Here is a 16,382-nt window from a genome sequence, read left to right on the forward strand (position 1 = left end):
AGAGGAAGCTAGTACAATTACAACATTTAAAAGAGATCTGGATGGGTATATGAATAGGAAGGGTTTGGAGAGATGTGGGCTAAAAGCTGGCAAATGGGACTAGATTTAGTTCGGACATCTGGTCGGGTATTGAAGAGTTGAATCAAAGGGTCTGTTTCTGTGCTGTATATCTCTATGACTGTAGCATATCCTTTAGGTTGGTCCAAAGAAAAAATGAAAGGAACCCTCAAGATTTCAGAAGATAAGGGAACTTGATCAATATAAGTGAAATAAGTCCATGAAGACTGGTATCCTGAAACCAAGTCACCCTTTATTTACATGTGCACAGTACATGATGCTGACACAACTAGCACATAGCCAGCTCCTAGACTGAGCAGAACCCCTGACATTCCTGTTTATACCTGAGAGCCAGGAACCCTTAATTGGACCAGTTAACAGCCTCAATCAGGGAACTCATATTCTAGGAGCTCCACTGGAGTGACATCATTCCAATCACTACATCCTCTCCCTTGAAGTCCTGGGACATAGGCCTGTTCTTTTTCCTCTACCTTCCCCGGGGTGTTTTTGTACCAAGTCTAGTTCATCTGACTCTAGTCTTTTAAGCATCACCACCCTGCACCCCCCCACCCCACGCCCTCACCCTTCGATAGCTACTTCTTCACTTCCCTCAAGGCTATACCTTGCCTACCAAACCATTTCCAAGGCTGATCCTTTTTCAGTAGCAGATGTAAGAGTGCCAGGATGGAGACCAGATTACATATGAATTTTCTGTAACAATTCACCAACCTATCGAAAGGCCTAAACTCTGGTTTAGATGTGGGAGCTGTGGCACTTTTGATTATCCTCACTTTATTTTCCAACAGATGTAGCCAAGTCTTGTTGACTCTATAGCCCACGTAGGTCACTTGGGGCACTTGGAACACACATTTTTCCCTCCTAAGGTGTAAACCCACCTTGGAGAAGCATTTAAGTACTATGTCTAAGGTCTCTAAATGCTCTTTATTGGGCTTCCCAGTTATTAACACATCATCCGGATAAAGGATGACCAGGGATGTGCCTTGTAAAATGTTCTCCATCTACTGCAAAATGGCACAGGCTGATGATACTCCAAATGGCAGTCTGGTATATTAGTACAAATCCTAATGGGGGGTAATCACAACTTATTTCTAGGAATCCTCACTTAATCGTAATTGAGTCAATCTAAGTGAATCTTTCTCAATCAATTTCACCCCATCAAGCTTGGGCCTAAACCTTTTTCTTCAATCAGTGGTAACTGAACTAGCTGCTTCTCATACAAGACCGGAACCAAAGTTGTACCTTTAATGTGTAAAGGTTCCCCAGTATAGGTTCTCAGCCTGGCTGAGGCCTTATGCAAACCTAGGGGTCGGAGTCCAGAGCAAACTTTGTTAAAGAGTAATTCTGCAATCACTGGTACAACTGCACTGGTATCGACCTCCGTTAGAACCAGGTGACCATTTAATTGGATGTTTATTTTGACTGATTCTGATTTGGATGTTGTTAAGCAATTTAACTGTTTCAAGCCAGATGTGTGTGGACTTTCCAGGATCAGGATCAAGCTTGGATTATGAAGATGTTAATCACTTGGCTTCGTTTTGAAGTTTTGCTGTGGGCGATCCCTTCGGTCCAATTCGTCCATGCCAATCAGATGTCCTAAATAAATCTAGTCCCATTTGCCAGAGTCCCTCTGTTCATGAGATGGCCTACAATTACCTTCCCTCAAGTGGTGTTCCCCAAGTTTAGTTAGCCTGGCAAGGCTGTACACTTCTACCAGAATGCCCTGCAACTCATAAGCTCTACTTGCTGAACTTCCTAATGACCAGGTCAGTTGTAGTGCCTGTTTGAACTCCAGTTGGGCTTCAGCTAGTAGAAACTTTTGTTAGTTACATCATTAATCCCACATACCCAACGGGTTCTCAGCATCTCACCTCAGGTTGCACCTCTGCCAGTCACCATAACCTGGTCAAAATTCCTATAGGATTCCCCTGGTTTGCAAACTGGTAGCATCTCAGAATTAAAGGAGGCTAGGGTCATAACATCCTTTCATTAAATCTATTGACTTCTGGAAGGTTTTAGTATGTGCTGCCTTTGGGAAAGTGAGGAGAATTACTTGCTTTTCATCTGCCCTATATCATTTGCCTGGAAAAAAAAGACATTCTTTCCACACACTATGCCCAGTCTTCACACAAGTCAAGCTTCCTAAATAGTGGCACGATGCCCAAAATGCTTATCCCAATTCAAAGATGACTGTTGCAAGTGAATCTCCTCAGGGGCATATTTTTGTCACATTGTCTCTGAAGTAACTTTACAAAGGCAGGAACCCCATCAGCAAGTCATCCTTTATGAGCACTTGCATTGTACGTGACACTGACCCAGCTACCATAGAGCTGGCTCAGAGAGTGAGCAGAACCCTGTTTATACCTGTCAGCCAGGACTCCCTGTTAGGACCAAATTAACAGCTCTAAGGAGGTCAACCTGGCTGACCTCGTTCCAATTATCATAATAGGTCCACTACATTCAGAAATCATGGATTTTATAAATGGGGAACCGAGCAAATGCATACTCTAAAATGTAGTGTCATTACAAAGGAAGACACAAATAACACCCAAAAATATGAAGGGCCTAATGCAAAGGAGGAATTGGAAATTAGTGTGAGTCAAGATATGGCGTTAGGGTAACTGATGGGATTAAAGGCAGATTAATAGCCAGGGCATGGTAAGCTTCAACCCAGAGTACTTAAGCAAGTGGCCCTACAAACAGCATATGTGCTGGTGGTCATTTTCTAAAATTGCATACACTTTGGAGCATCTCCTATGAATTGGGGGCTGGCCAATATAATCTCTTTAAGAAGGGAGGCAGAGAGAAAAGAGCAAAATATAAACTAGTTAGCTTTACATCTGTATTTTGAAAAATGCTCACATCCATTATAAAAGATGGAATAGCAGATTACTTGGAAGATAGTGACAAGGTCAGGCAGAGGATTTCTGTGGATTTCTCTGCTCCAGCAAGCAGTTGAGTCCAGAATATTGAAAGTTTTCAATGAGTTAGATATGGTTTTTTGGGCTAAAGGCATCAAAAGCTCATAGGGAGAAAGAGGAACCAGAGGCTGAGCTGGATGATCAGCCATAATATTGGATGGCAGAGCAGGCTCAAAAGGGACAGATGATCTACTCCTGCTCCTGTTTCAATAAATTTTAACAATAATTTCAGCTGTAGAAGCTTTTAGGAGATAACACAGAGGTGATTACAACAATAAATGAGATATTCGAGAGTGTGGTACTGGAAAAGCACAACAGGTCAGACAGAATGTGAGGAGCAGGAGAATCGATGTTTCGGGCATAAGCCCTTCATCAATAAATGAGGCAATCAAGATAAGCCTAGACACCAAGAGGAAACTATGACGTACACAGGATCAAAATCACAAAACAAATTTGGGACTTTTTAAATCAGAATTCCTCTCTATATAAAAACGGCAGTCTGCAAAGCCCTGCATTGTTGGTAGGGTCTCACACAGCCATTGCATATGAGGAAATCAGAATGCTAGTACCTATAAAACTTGTCATTCATAGAAAACAAAGGAAGGAAAAATTCTAGTATGCTGACATGTCAGTAAAGAATAATCTTGAAATACTCATCAGAAAACATGCTCATAAGGATCTATTTCCAGTGAGCAGAGGTCCAATCTGGTGACTGCTAGCAGTTCCACTTAAACTGATGTGTTCAGATGGTCTCAATGGTCTAATGTGTCAGAATGGACTTTGAGTAGCTGCTGCTAACATCTACAGTCAACCTGCTTCATTTTATATGCTGGTTAACCAGAAGTACTGTCATAATCTCAATCCCCACATGCTTTAAATCCAAATTAAAAATTTAATATGATCTCCAACACCAGAGTGACAAGGGAAGAAACAAAACTGCTGCAGAAATTTTAAAAAAAGCTGGCTTCAACAATCAAGCAGATCCCAATCAACAGAAAAATAGTTGGAATACACATTTTGGTAAAAATATTAAACAGTTCCTGTTAGTTGCTTTTGTTTTTTTGGTCTGACAATTCATTCAGTTCATTGCCCAGAAATTTCTAAAATATATAAACCAGATATTTAAAAAGATGTTTTATTTTAAACAAAGCCACCCACCCATGTACTTGGATGCTGTTTCTGCAACTGACATAATTATAATTATTTAGATTTCTAAAAAATTACTATTAGCTACAAAAACATGGTAATATAGTTTATACACTTGAAAGCATTTGTCAAAAAGTTAATCCAGAAATGAAATAAGTCACTCATTCACAAAGACATAAAGCAGGCATTTTTTTTTTATTAGTAGGGATGTTACAATATCTCGCATACTAAATCCTGAAAGTTTGTTGATTAAGGAATTGCAAAGGTGATAACTCAATGAATCTGCTAGGAAGGTAAATTTAAAAAGTGAATCATTTAAATTGAGACAGCAGAATCCATTAAGAACCTAAAGTTTGATAGCTGTTCTTGTTCAATGCAGAGATATGGCTAGTAATAAAGCATTTTACAAAATATATTTTAAAGTTACATTTACATCATTTCCAGAAATCAACTGAATCAGTTAGAATATAACTAATTGCATTTTCCCAAATCTGCTCAGCAAGATACCAGTATTACAAACTTCAAGTGTAATTAGAAAGTATCGGAAATTATTCCAGATTGTTTCAAACATGAAGATAGTGGCTCCTAAACTCCTCCCTGGTAACCTGCCACTCACAGATCATGAGATCAGAGGCTGGTGCTCTTGTCTGGATAGCTGCAAAAATCCCTTGGGATGAATTTTCACAGTTTGGCTTTGCCAGGCTGAAGCTGTAGAGTCTGAAGTTTCATGGCCAGGCCCATATTACCTGCAATTTTCAGCTTTCCCTGAAAGAAGGCCTAGAGAGAGAAAAATAATTGTTTATTAAAAATAATTTAAAGAAGAATGTTTCACATGAGATAAGTGATAATCATGACTTTTTTATTTAGACACAATGCATCTAATCAATTGACTCTCGATTTAGGGAGAAATGTGGTATGAAGTAAAGCTCAATAATTGCCTTAATACCTTTTTGCTTCAAGTGTTATTTCCATTTCTCACCCAAAGCATCCTTTTGGATTTACTGAATGATTGCTTTTGTTCTGAATTCCTTTCAAATTCTGACTTAAAGAATGTAGCCTTTGAAATCTTTAAAAGTATATAATGATCATGCATTCTTTTGTTAAGAATGCAGTCATTTAAAATTCTAACAAAATAGAGTAAGGGTGACACAATGATAATTTCTGACTGCAAATGTAGTGTCTCCCTAAAGTTAGTTCTGAACAGGAGCAGCACAAAATGCACACTGTTAAATGAGGTGAATATATTAAGGAGCAGATAAAATGTAATGGATATGCACTCAGACCCGCACTTCTTCACTGTACCCTAGATGCTCATCAACAATGGCAAGGTAAGAGGAAGAGGAGGAGAAACCTTGATCTCTCTCCATCAGGAAAACAGGGTATAGGAACCCCAAAGCTTATTAAAAAGGGCACCCCAGAACTGCTCAGCCCTTCCACTTTCTCCAGACTAAAAATGATATAAAAGGGAAGTTCCTGAGCCTAACCTGCACACATCATTCAACACTTTTCGCTCTCTAAGAGAGAGCTGTACGTCAGTGCACAACACATTTACTGCAGCAGTTGAAGAAGGCAGCTCACCACCACATTCTCAGGGGAAACTAGGGATGGACAATAAATGTTAGCCAGATAGTGATGCCCATGTCCCACAAGTGAGTAAACAAAACTTTCACTCAGATACTGAAGGGCTTTTGTCACAAACATTGGCTTTCCTGCTCCTCGGACGCTGCCTGACCTGCTGTGCTTTTCCAGCATCACTCTAATCTAGACTCTGGTTTCCAGCATCTGCAGCCCTAGTTTTTACCATACTGGGTGAGAAAGCAGAGTTGCAAAAAAAAAATTGCCCTGCATGTTAAATGTCATAGAGCATGGTTACGCATATTTAGGTAATGTTATGGTTTTTGTGCACTGTGCAGCATTGAAGAGAACCAAATGAAAGTCAGAAAGAACTTTATCAGAATTCTTCTCAACCTGATAGCTCTCGAGAGAGTAGATTGTAGATGAATTGTATCTCATACCCGCTCAGATGATTGCAGAACTATGTAATTTTAGTACCATGTCTCACTGCTGCTTTTTCTCAACTGTTGTACAAAGCAGAATATGTGTAGCTAATTTAATGTAAGTTTGACTGAAGACTTAATTTGGATATTAAAAAGGATAAAGCAATATTTATTCAGCAATAGAAAAAAATGTAGAACAGCTACCAAACAAGTTATATCTTGAATTTACATAATGCAGGGTCTGGCATGCCATATGAGCAATTTAAATACAAAGTTTCATTCCAGCCACAATATTGCACAATAGCTGACAATTGGCATCTCCAGCTTCTTGGGCTCTGTGAAACTGTGTGCATTCCTCATATGGACTGATCTTCTAGACGTTCTGCTTATTCTCACCTTCACTCCCCATTTCCTTTGCAGCCAAGAATCCTCTTTGTTGGCCCAAATTGTGAGAGACGCAGCACAAGGGGAGGCAATGGCTTTAGTGATATTATCACTGGACTATTCATCTTAATCCAGAGATTCCAGTAATGTTCTGGAAATCTGTGGATGAATCACGCCAACTGCAGTTGGAATTTGAATTCATCAAAAATCTGGTATTAAGAGTTAATGATGACAATGAAACATCAGAAAAACCCATCTGGTTCAGTAACGTCCTTTAGGGAGAGGATCTGCCATCCTGATCTGGTCTTCATGTGACTCTAGAACCAGGCCAATTAAGGCCGAGCCAGCAACACCCTTGTCCCTTGAATTAATAAGAATGCAGTATAACGATATCTGGGTTATACACATAGCCCTGTCTGAGCAGTTCTCTGAAGAACTGCTCAGCACAGCCCTGATGGAAACATGGGCAGCACTGGGCCTTGGGTCTGTGTCAGTCTGTGGATTTCTTATGGCTCTCATGAGCAAGTTTTGGATGGGTTCCTTCTGGTCTCCCAGCAATTATCCCTGTATCAGTTGAGGATCTTAAAAAGAGTCTGGCACTTCCTACTGTTTGGTACATAGGAGAAGAGTGACAGTTCCAGGATATCTAGCACAGACCTATAGATGTGGCCTCATTGGTCACAAATGTATTAAAATTAAGGAAATACAGCCCTTTCATGGTCACAAATGATACTGATGCGGTGCTGTCAAAGCAACATGGTACACCAGATAGTGCCCTGGCTTCAGGAGGAGCCAGTAACGTCTGAGAATCCTTATGTCTTAGCTATTTGACTCTCATCAATGGCAAAAAGGTGGTGTCTACTGAAACTGGCATCAGCAAAATCCCAGACACACGTCTGAGTGAGATACTGACAGATGACAGAGGACCCCAGTTGCTTCATAAAACAATATACTAGCAAAGAAATTAAGAGTAGTGTGACCTAGATAGGCATTGGGATAAGATTGCCACCCAAGCATTGTTAATTGCAGTCCTCATCCTTTGAAATAATGGTTAAGAAGATTCTTGGTCATAGAGTCAGATAGTACAGAACAGACTTTCAGCCCATTGAGGCTGCACAAAGTCTCTGTCATTACTGTTCCGTCATTTGGAGATAACAGCAGCGAACATTATGAAGACAGTGTCTCATTGTTCCTCTGTGCCTTTGAAGGGGATAGTATCCAGTGTCTTCTCCTTTACAAACAGTACAGCTGACACTGCAGGCTGTTATTGCTGCTGGGCTTGCTGAAACTCTTGTCTCCTTCTCTTATGCTTTCTCAGCAGAACAATGCCACAAGACAGACTAGATTGACATCTGCCATCTATATCAACTTGAAAGAGAATCTGTGGGGAAATTCAGAGATGACTGTTTTTGAAGGAACTCTTGAGCCCTCACATCTTTAACAATTAAGATAAATGTTATGCAAACAGGGTTGCACAGGTATTGCCCTCGGAGCTAACAGTCAGTCTCAATAAAAGAGACTCTGGATTAGTGGTGCTGGAAGAGCACTGTAGTTCAGGCAGCATCCAAGAAGCAGTATTTACTGCTCCTCGGATGTTGCCTGAACTGCTGTACTCTTCCAGCACCACTAATCCAGAATCTGGTTTTCAGCATTTGCAGTCATTGTTTTTACCTCAATAAAAGGGACAACATGCGACCTTATCAAATGCACTGTAGTCAAAGTGCCCATGCTCCATTGGAGGACAGCTTTGGCTAGCAGCTTCTCATGAAGCATGATCCCCACAGTCACCTTCCACATCACAGCCCGTGTCCTTGAAGACTTACATTCCGGAGAGAGCATATGGCAACTGCTACCATACATTCTTCCGGTATTTGCCTGGCCAACTGGGAATATCAGTTTCTGCTTTTAATTTCCTTATGATATTAAGACTTCTTGACTACAAAGTGGTACCCATAGTCACAATGGACTAGTCATGGTTGCTTCAGGGCATACAATTTGTAGATTCTTTGACCAGTACTGATCTCTAGATGAAATTAAAATTTAAATTAGCAGGATTTAATGGCTTAAATCAATTGGTGGCATGACTACAGCAATAGCTCAAAAATGTCACAAACTCTATCCCTAGAGGAAAATAAAATTACTTGCACTTACCAGTTTGGATTGTGCAGTTGATTTTCAGATTGGGAGCATGACGTTATTACTATTAGTTTTGCAATTAATGATATGGAAATACATGCAAATTGCCTCTCAACATTCAATGATCAAAATCTTGCTGTCTAAGGCATGAAGAATTAATAGAGAGATCTTTTCTTGGAACGAGTCTGATTTTTAAAACTCCTCATGCAATTATGGCGTCATACTTACCATCTCAGTGACGGGCTAATTCTGCAGGACATCTCAAATTCGACAACTTGAACCCACAATCATTTGACTCACGAGGCAAGAGTTCTACTTCTAGCTCCTCTGTGCCTTGGTTTATTTTCAAGATTTTTTGGTTCCAAGTGGTCTCTTATATTCTCCATAATTATGCAGAGTTTAAATTCTTAATTTTACTTTTTGTATTTCTAATTGCGAAGTAGCACATTGATGAGAGGAGCTGTACCTGACCTGATGGGTACTCAACATTGGCATAAGAGTTACCATAGGCTTGTTAGCCAAATAGTTGTAACACAAGGTGACTGGAGGTCATGAATTCAAAACCTGCCATGGGCAATTGTGAAGCTCAATTTTAAACTGGACAATTTGCTGGCAGGACAAAGACAGATAGAAAGTCTACTACATGGTTGATTCTTACTGCTCTCAGGACAGAGCAATAAATGCAAGCCGTAAAAAGTCATGTCTGTTCAATGAAAAGAAGAAAAAGTGATAAATATAGTCAAACATATACACACTATATTACCAAAGATCCAAAAAAATCTCCTATTAAATTTGCTACATTTCTCTTAATCCATGATACATTTTAGTTCATGCGAATAAATACATCAAAGAAGTCTAAGTATGCTGCAATGTCTGAGCCGAGTCATTTTTTGGCAGGGATCTAATTGGTGCTACATTTCAATGCAGTTTGGGCAACACAAGATGCTTTTAGGTTGGGGGTGGCAATTCCTTCATTTTTGACAGACGTGGGGGCTCTTCTCCAAGATTTAATCGATATTCTGTGTTTCCAGACTTTTCACGTGAACTTTATGAGTTTGCAAGTGGGCCATAGCAATAAAAAGTAAACTTAACGGAATGCAATTTTCAAGCAAAATGTCTCATCGCATATGTTTGAGAAGTTTGATGCCATGTCTGAATTTTGTTTCCATTATTCATTTTGCTACAACAGGTGTTAAAAGCAATTTTCTGGAATGCAGAAAAATGGCATTTAGCCAAATAGTCTTCAATTTGAAAAGTAAGCAATTGATTTAATAAATCCTGCCTTCTATTTAACATTTTATATGGAAACTACTTACAGTCTGGGGATTCATCTTGCCAGTCATCAAAGCTAACAAATCATCATCAGACATAGTTATGGTGCAGTCAGCTTTCTTCTCTGAATTCAGACACAGAAAACAAAAGTTAAGTTTTCTTGAAAGGAAATCCATTTATAGCCTTAATCAAAACAAAGCATGGTTGAGCTAACTCACTATAAATTTCCTTTCTTAAGTTGTCATAACCAACGATGGGAAAAGCTATACATCAGAACCTAGTATTTGCAGAACTATAGTAAGCTTTCTTCTACTATATTCCAACATTTCAACATAAAGGAGCAACCTACACACTAAAACAGCGTACCAGTTTTTTGTAAATCCTACACAGAATGAAACTGCCAATTACTGTTAGATGTAGGTATTTCTACAGTGAGAACAGGAGTGACCGAATTCTGACAACTGAAATCCAGTTGACTGGAATGACAATTGGAGCCAGTTGAGATCTTTCTCTTATCAGTTTAGCTAAGATTTAAACATTGGCCCTAAAACTGGAATATCCGAAACAACAAATTAGTCTCATAGTGACCACATAACTACAGTCAATGGTCATTAAAAACTCATCTAGTTCACCAATATCATTTAAGGAAAGAACTCTGCTATCCTTAACTGGTTTGGCCTACATGTGGCTTGAGTCCTACAGCAATGTGGTTGATTCTTAACCAATTAGGAATGGGCAACAAATGCTGGCCAAGGCAGTTACGTCCACATCCCATGAATACTAATATAAACATTGACAGGCAATCGTCTAACCTACTCACTAACTCATCACTTCGTGTATTTTATATTTCTAAACTGGTAGTTGGAATTCTCTCAGCAGAAGATGACAATAAATGCAAGTCAGCATTTTTAACTCTGGTGAAGTAAATCATACGTGTAAAAAGATTTGCTATCAACAATATTTCCACAGCATTGCAAGTTTTGATTGAATAATTTTTGATTTAGTAAAATTTGTTCTACCATCTTGTCTTCTGCTCAGTTCTGTCTTTTTCTCTTGTTCTCTTTAGCTTAGCAGACTTATAACAGCAGATTTTTAGGCTCTTAGCCACAGACTCAGCTCCTGAGAGGGAGATATCCAATTATATTGAACTGTTAAACAGTGACCTCTTTACAGCTTTTTAACATCTGCTAATAGGATATTAAACTCTACTGCCCTGCTCTCTCTATATTTGTTATTTGCAGTCTATCTATTCCTTGAAACAAATTTATGAGGTGATCCATTTCACACGAGCTGTTTCTTTAATGTCTCATCCTCCATTTAAAAGTCTAATTTTTGCTTTGGATTGAAAAAAATGGTTGACAACTCTTATGAAGTGCAACAGGTTGATATGTTCACTTATTCATATAGTCCAGATCCTGCTCAACATGTAATGAATTTCTATGATGCAAACGTTTTTGTTTCTTATAATTTATCAGCTCATAAAAACAGTGCCTCCATGGAAAATATTAAAAAAGCAAATGCAGCAAACTATCAAGTAACAATTTTGCTTTGGAAGAACATATGTCTTAAAGTGGATATGCATCTTAAAACTCAAATGAGATATCAACATCCCATTGAACATTTTGAAAATGTATGATTTAATAAAATTAAAGGATTGGTGTGCATAGCCCTTTATTAAAAGAAAACCCACAGCTTCTCCAGCAACAACAAAAAAATTCAAAACAATTTAACGGAGATTCAGCATTGTAACCTCAGGTTTTAAAAAAATGATATGTGGCCTTGTTCCAGCAGAATGTATGTTACAGTTGCCAGTAAGTAGCCTTGTGCAATTCTCTCACTCCTTATCCTTCAATAAAAACACAGCATGCACAAAACACAAGTTTCCTGCAGATTCAGTTCCCACAGAATGTTCATATGATAGAAATTCGTTACATTTTGGGCAGGATCTGGAAGAGATAAATAAGTGAACATACCTTGCACTTCATAAGAATTGTCATCCATTTTTCAATCCAAAGCAAAAATTAGAGTTTAAAGTCATTTGGTGTTAAAGGTGCAAGGTTTCAGTGTCATGTTCTAAACCACTACTGGCAGATTGAATATTTTTCCAGAATTAGCACCTATAAACAAAAACTTTCCAGTTTAATTTTTTGAGACCTCTTTTGTTTATCCAGGATATCCTGAAACTTGTGGTTCTTTTTTTTGTAAATATAAAAGGCACAGTTTTATTTTGCAATCTCCTCTTTGAAAATAACTGCAGTTAGAGTTGCAATTCAAACTTGGATCTGCCTTAAAAAAGCTTCTTGGATTCAAGAAGCAAAGTTGATTCTGCATCCCTGATGTTCCTGTAGGTGATAGCAATGCTCAATCTTTATTCAAATAATACTGTAACTCTGGAGTGTTACGTATGCCATCTGAAGATCATAGGCCAAATTTTCCAAAGAGTAGCAGCCCTTCTTTTTTCACAAATGAAGGGAGCTCGGTGTTTCTGAGAGAAGATTCTGTGCAGGACTACTTCAGAAATTAGGAGTCGTACCTGCATTCTGACAATTCTTTCATAGCGCAAAACGGTTAGAGGATGGTAAATCACAGCCCATTTTCATACCAGTCAACTGCCATATTCTGAAATTTAAAGGTCCTGACATATACTTTGGCAGCTGGGGAGGGGGTACAGTGCCAGGTGGTAAGATGCCAGATGGGTAAGGGTTAGGGTGCCAAGTGTATAGGATGCTAGTGTGGATGGGGATAGAGTGCAAGATGGGTAGACAAGTATTAAGGGTTGGTTGGGTGGGTTCAAGAAAAATCAGGTAGGAGTGGGGAAATTAGTCCAGTTCAGTATGAATGTATAGGAACTGTGATTGGGACTTTGCAGATGAAGAGGAGGCTCAGATCACAGTCTGGGGGAGGCACAGTTGGAGTGTGAGAGGTTATCATGGGTTCACTTTAATACTTACTCAGCACTTGGACTATTAAATAATGTAGTCTAAATTTTCCTGAGTAACTACATTAGTTAATTTAATCAGAAACATCTGAAGTCTTCTATATTTATGGACATTTTAGAGGGTTCCAGGCGGGGAGGTATTGCTGAGAGGGTTCACTTTCAATAGCCTGTGCCTAACGTCTTGAGCCAGACTCAAATCCTTGCTGCTTATGTTGAGAAATTGGACCATCAAAACATGAGCCATGGTTTACTTTATCACCTCACTATTATGTTGGGCTATACCATAACCATATTATAGCACTGGTCCAATATGGAGCAAATGACAAATACAGAATTCCAGAAGTAAGTAGTGAGTGACAGTCTTTGACATGACGGCAGCATTAAATGAGCTGAAAAATGTGTTGCTGGAAAAGTGCAGCAGGTCAGGCAGCATCAAAGGAGCAGGAGAATCGACATTTCGGGCACAAGCCCTTCTTCAGGAATCTGCATTAAATGAGGAATGGTACCAAGCAGCACTTGGGAAAACTGAAATAAAGATATATCAATAGTGGCTGGAATCACAAATGGCATAAGCAATGATTGTTGTCCTTCTTGTTGTTGTAGGCTTTTTCTCCTCAGCCCGTGGATATTGATGTAATCTTCAGAACAGTGTTTTAGGTCCAACCTTCTACAGCCGCTTTATTAATAACCTTCCCTTCATTGAAAGATTGTAACATTCAGCTCCATTCTTATATCCACACAGAATGATGCAGTCCATGTCCACATGCATCAAGTTGGGCTCACATTTGGGCTAACTTATAACAGGTATCATTGCCTGTTATAAATTACCACTTGTGTGGCATCAATGACAAGCTTCAACGAGACAGCCTAGCTTAACGGTATTACTATTGTCTGTCAAAATTTTGGTGAGCACTACTGATGAGAAAGTTAACTCACACCAGTCACAGTTACTGGAACAGAAGACAGACCATACGTTTTGCTGGAAGTGGTAATTTTAACAAAAGTGGCTCATCAAATACACTAGTACACTCATTACTCCTCGCTTCCTTTAACTTTCAACAAAATTGTAAAATTACTCCAGTGTAGACATGTTGGTTTGAATGACCTCTTTCATTGCTATAATTTTTTTTTAAAACAGATTTTTAATATATTCGGAGGTGAGACAATGGCTATTTCATCGTTCAGGATCGTCAAGGGCAACATTGACCATCTCCATATGACTCCATTGTTGTTGTAACCATCGTGATGACACAAGGTGAACAAACTAAACCTTACCAAACGTGCATAAAGAATAGGATCAGAAGTAGGCCAATATGGCCCAGTAAATTTATTTTGCTGTTCGATACAATTACGAATGGTTAGCTCAATCCTGTGATTCCTTGATTCCATTAGCATCTTAAATGTTATGCTTTATTTCTTGATTTCAACCCTCATTGCTCGATCTGCTTGTGTGAGAATGCTGGAATTATCAGAAGAGGAAAACCTTTCTGGGTTACTCAGAGAAGGCAGGAGAGTGGTACACAGTGAATTGCTCTTGCAGAAAGATGGAACAAACACAAAGTATCAACCAGCCTCCTCCCACTTATAACACCTGTGTGATTTTAAGTGATCTACTGTTATCAGATGTTATATTTTAAAAAAGAACCTCAGATCATTAGCTTTTAAAAGGTCAAATGAAAAGGACTAGCTTTAAAACATGCTATTTCAGCATATTCACTTCCACATGCTGCTTTTCCTTACTAACTTTTGTTAGATGCCATTCTACATAGCCTGTTATTGAATTTCAATGTGAAATATTAGTCTTAATTGAAGAGAAAAGTGACAACATACGATACAAGTTCCATTAGCTTGCTGCATTAGGAGACTTCAGCATTATGCAAGATTAGTAAATTTGCATCAATTGCAAAACATACATTCTGATTAAATAACCATGAAACTTTTGGTCTATGGAGAGAAAGATACATATTCAAAAAGAGGAAGGAAAATTAAAAACACTTAAGTGTCTGATTCAAACTCTCCCACGTTTTAATCAGATTTTTTTTAATGAAAAGAAAACAAAGATTGGCTTGATGCTAAGAATGCCTTCTTCTGACCTGCTCTAATGATCTGGAGTATTAGCCCCAAAATCACTGTCAAAATAACAAGGCTAATAGTCTGTTATTTATGTGCAAATACCACATAAAAATCATGCAGTTGCTTGATTAAATGCAGAAAGTGAACAGTTACTATTGGAAATGCTACTTGCTTCTCGAAAACATCAGTCTAGATCCCATTTAAATGCATTGAGACACATATACTGTTAGTACTTGCTCCGTAAAATGTGAAATAAATTCAATCCAGAAAGCTGAGCGGGATAATTGAAATTCAATCAATGCTTTAAACTATGTGACACGTTTGTGCCTGCCAGTCAACCTTTCTGGCACCAAGAATTAACAATAAAATGTGAAATCTCATTATTCCAGGTTTTAATTTTGGTTGGATATATGCAAGAAAATCCTGTTGCTCTTAATCCAACCCTGTTCTCCCTCTTTTTCTTCCTGCACCTGATTATTCTAACCTGCACTTCCTTGTACAGAGCTTGAGTTGCTCATTGATGAGGCTTCAATCTAATTGATCAAAGAACTCCAAAGATACCTTCTCTGTTCATTCAGGACCAGTTGCCACATACTGTGTGCTACACTGTTCCTCTTTCATACTTTCAATTGCTTGCCGTACCAAATGTCAAGCAAATTAATTGGACAAGAGAAATTTAACTAATAGTAGGCATCATTCATTAACCAGTTCCAGAAATTTTTGTGTCATTATCAGTGTTCCCACTAATTCTATTCTATTAGAATTTTCTTACCAGCTGTACCAGCCTCTAAGACTATACATGGCAGCAACGTGCAGAACTAAAAGTTAATGCTGCGATTAGTGTGCCAATAACGTTGAACACAGGAGCGACTGTATGCAAGCAGCTAGTAAGAACATTGGAGACTTTACTAAAATTGGCCTTCTAATGACTAATCATCCTGTATGTTTTTCTTGTAGGCTTTTTCTTCCATTAGAAACCCAAAATTGCTGAATGTTGCTAGGCAGAGGAATTTAAGAACAAATAATTTGAGGAAAACTCATTAATATAACTGAAGCTGAATTTAATGTGAACATTACGGCATGGACAGTGTTCAGCATTCATGGAATGTTTTAACATATGGGAGTGCTACATACAATGCTCCTAAGCCTCCAAAACAACCAGCAGCAAGTCATAAATTATAGAAATAAAGGTCGCTACTAGACACCAGTATGCAGGTGCTTCCTTTATATCATTAATGATAAAAGGGCAAAAAAAAAACCCTTTTTTAAAATTTGTTATAGTAGAAAATTCATCTTACCAGAATTGAAATCCACTGATCCTTTTCCATTCTTAACATCTACTACCCATAATCCTTCTTTTCCACCAGGGCCATCCTTGACTTTAAATGCAAACACGCCTCCAATCTTCTTCACAAAACGTTCTCCTTCCTAGAGAAAAAA

At 38.6% G+C, this 16,382-nt stretch overlaps 1 protein-coding gene across 1 annotated transcript in view; it reads right to left on the reverse strand.

Moving 5' to 3' along the window:
- Nucleotides 1–4,318: 4,318 nt before the first annotated feature.
- scp2a (sterol carrier protein 2a) overlaps nt 4,319–16,382 on the reverse strand; it is a 76,338-nt gene continuing 64,274 nt past the window's right edge. Inside the window, exons 14-16 of the mRNA XM_060829794.1 lie at nt 16,241–16,370; nt 9,976–10,055; nt 4,319–4,919 (exon numbers count right to left, since the gene is read on the reverse strand). Coding sequence (XP_060685777.1) covers nt 4,824–4,919; nt 9,976–10,055; nt 16,241–16,370 — 306 coding nt within the window. The 3' untranslated portion in view covers nt 4,319–4,823. The remainder of the gene's footprint in view (nt 4,920–9,975; nt 10,056–16,240; nt 16,371–16,382) is intronic.

This window comes from Hemiscyllium ocellatum, chromosome 9, assembly GCF_020745735.1.
Source record: "Hemiscyllium ocellatum isolate sHemOce1 chromosome 9, sHemOce1.pat.X.cur, whole genome shotgun sequence".
In the NCBI taxonomy this organism is placed as follows: domain Eukaryota; kingdom Metazoa; phylum Chordata; class Chondrichthyes; order Orectolobiformes; family Hemiscylliidae; genus Hemiscyllium; species Hemiscyllium ocellatum.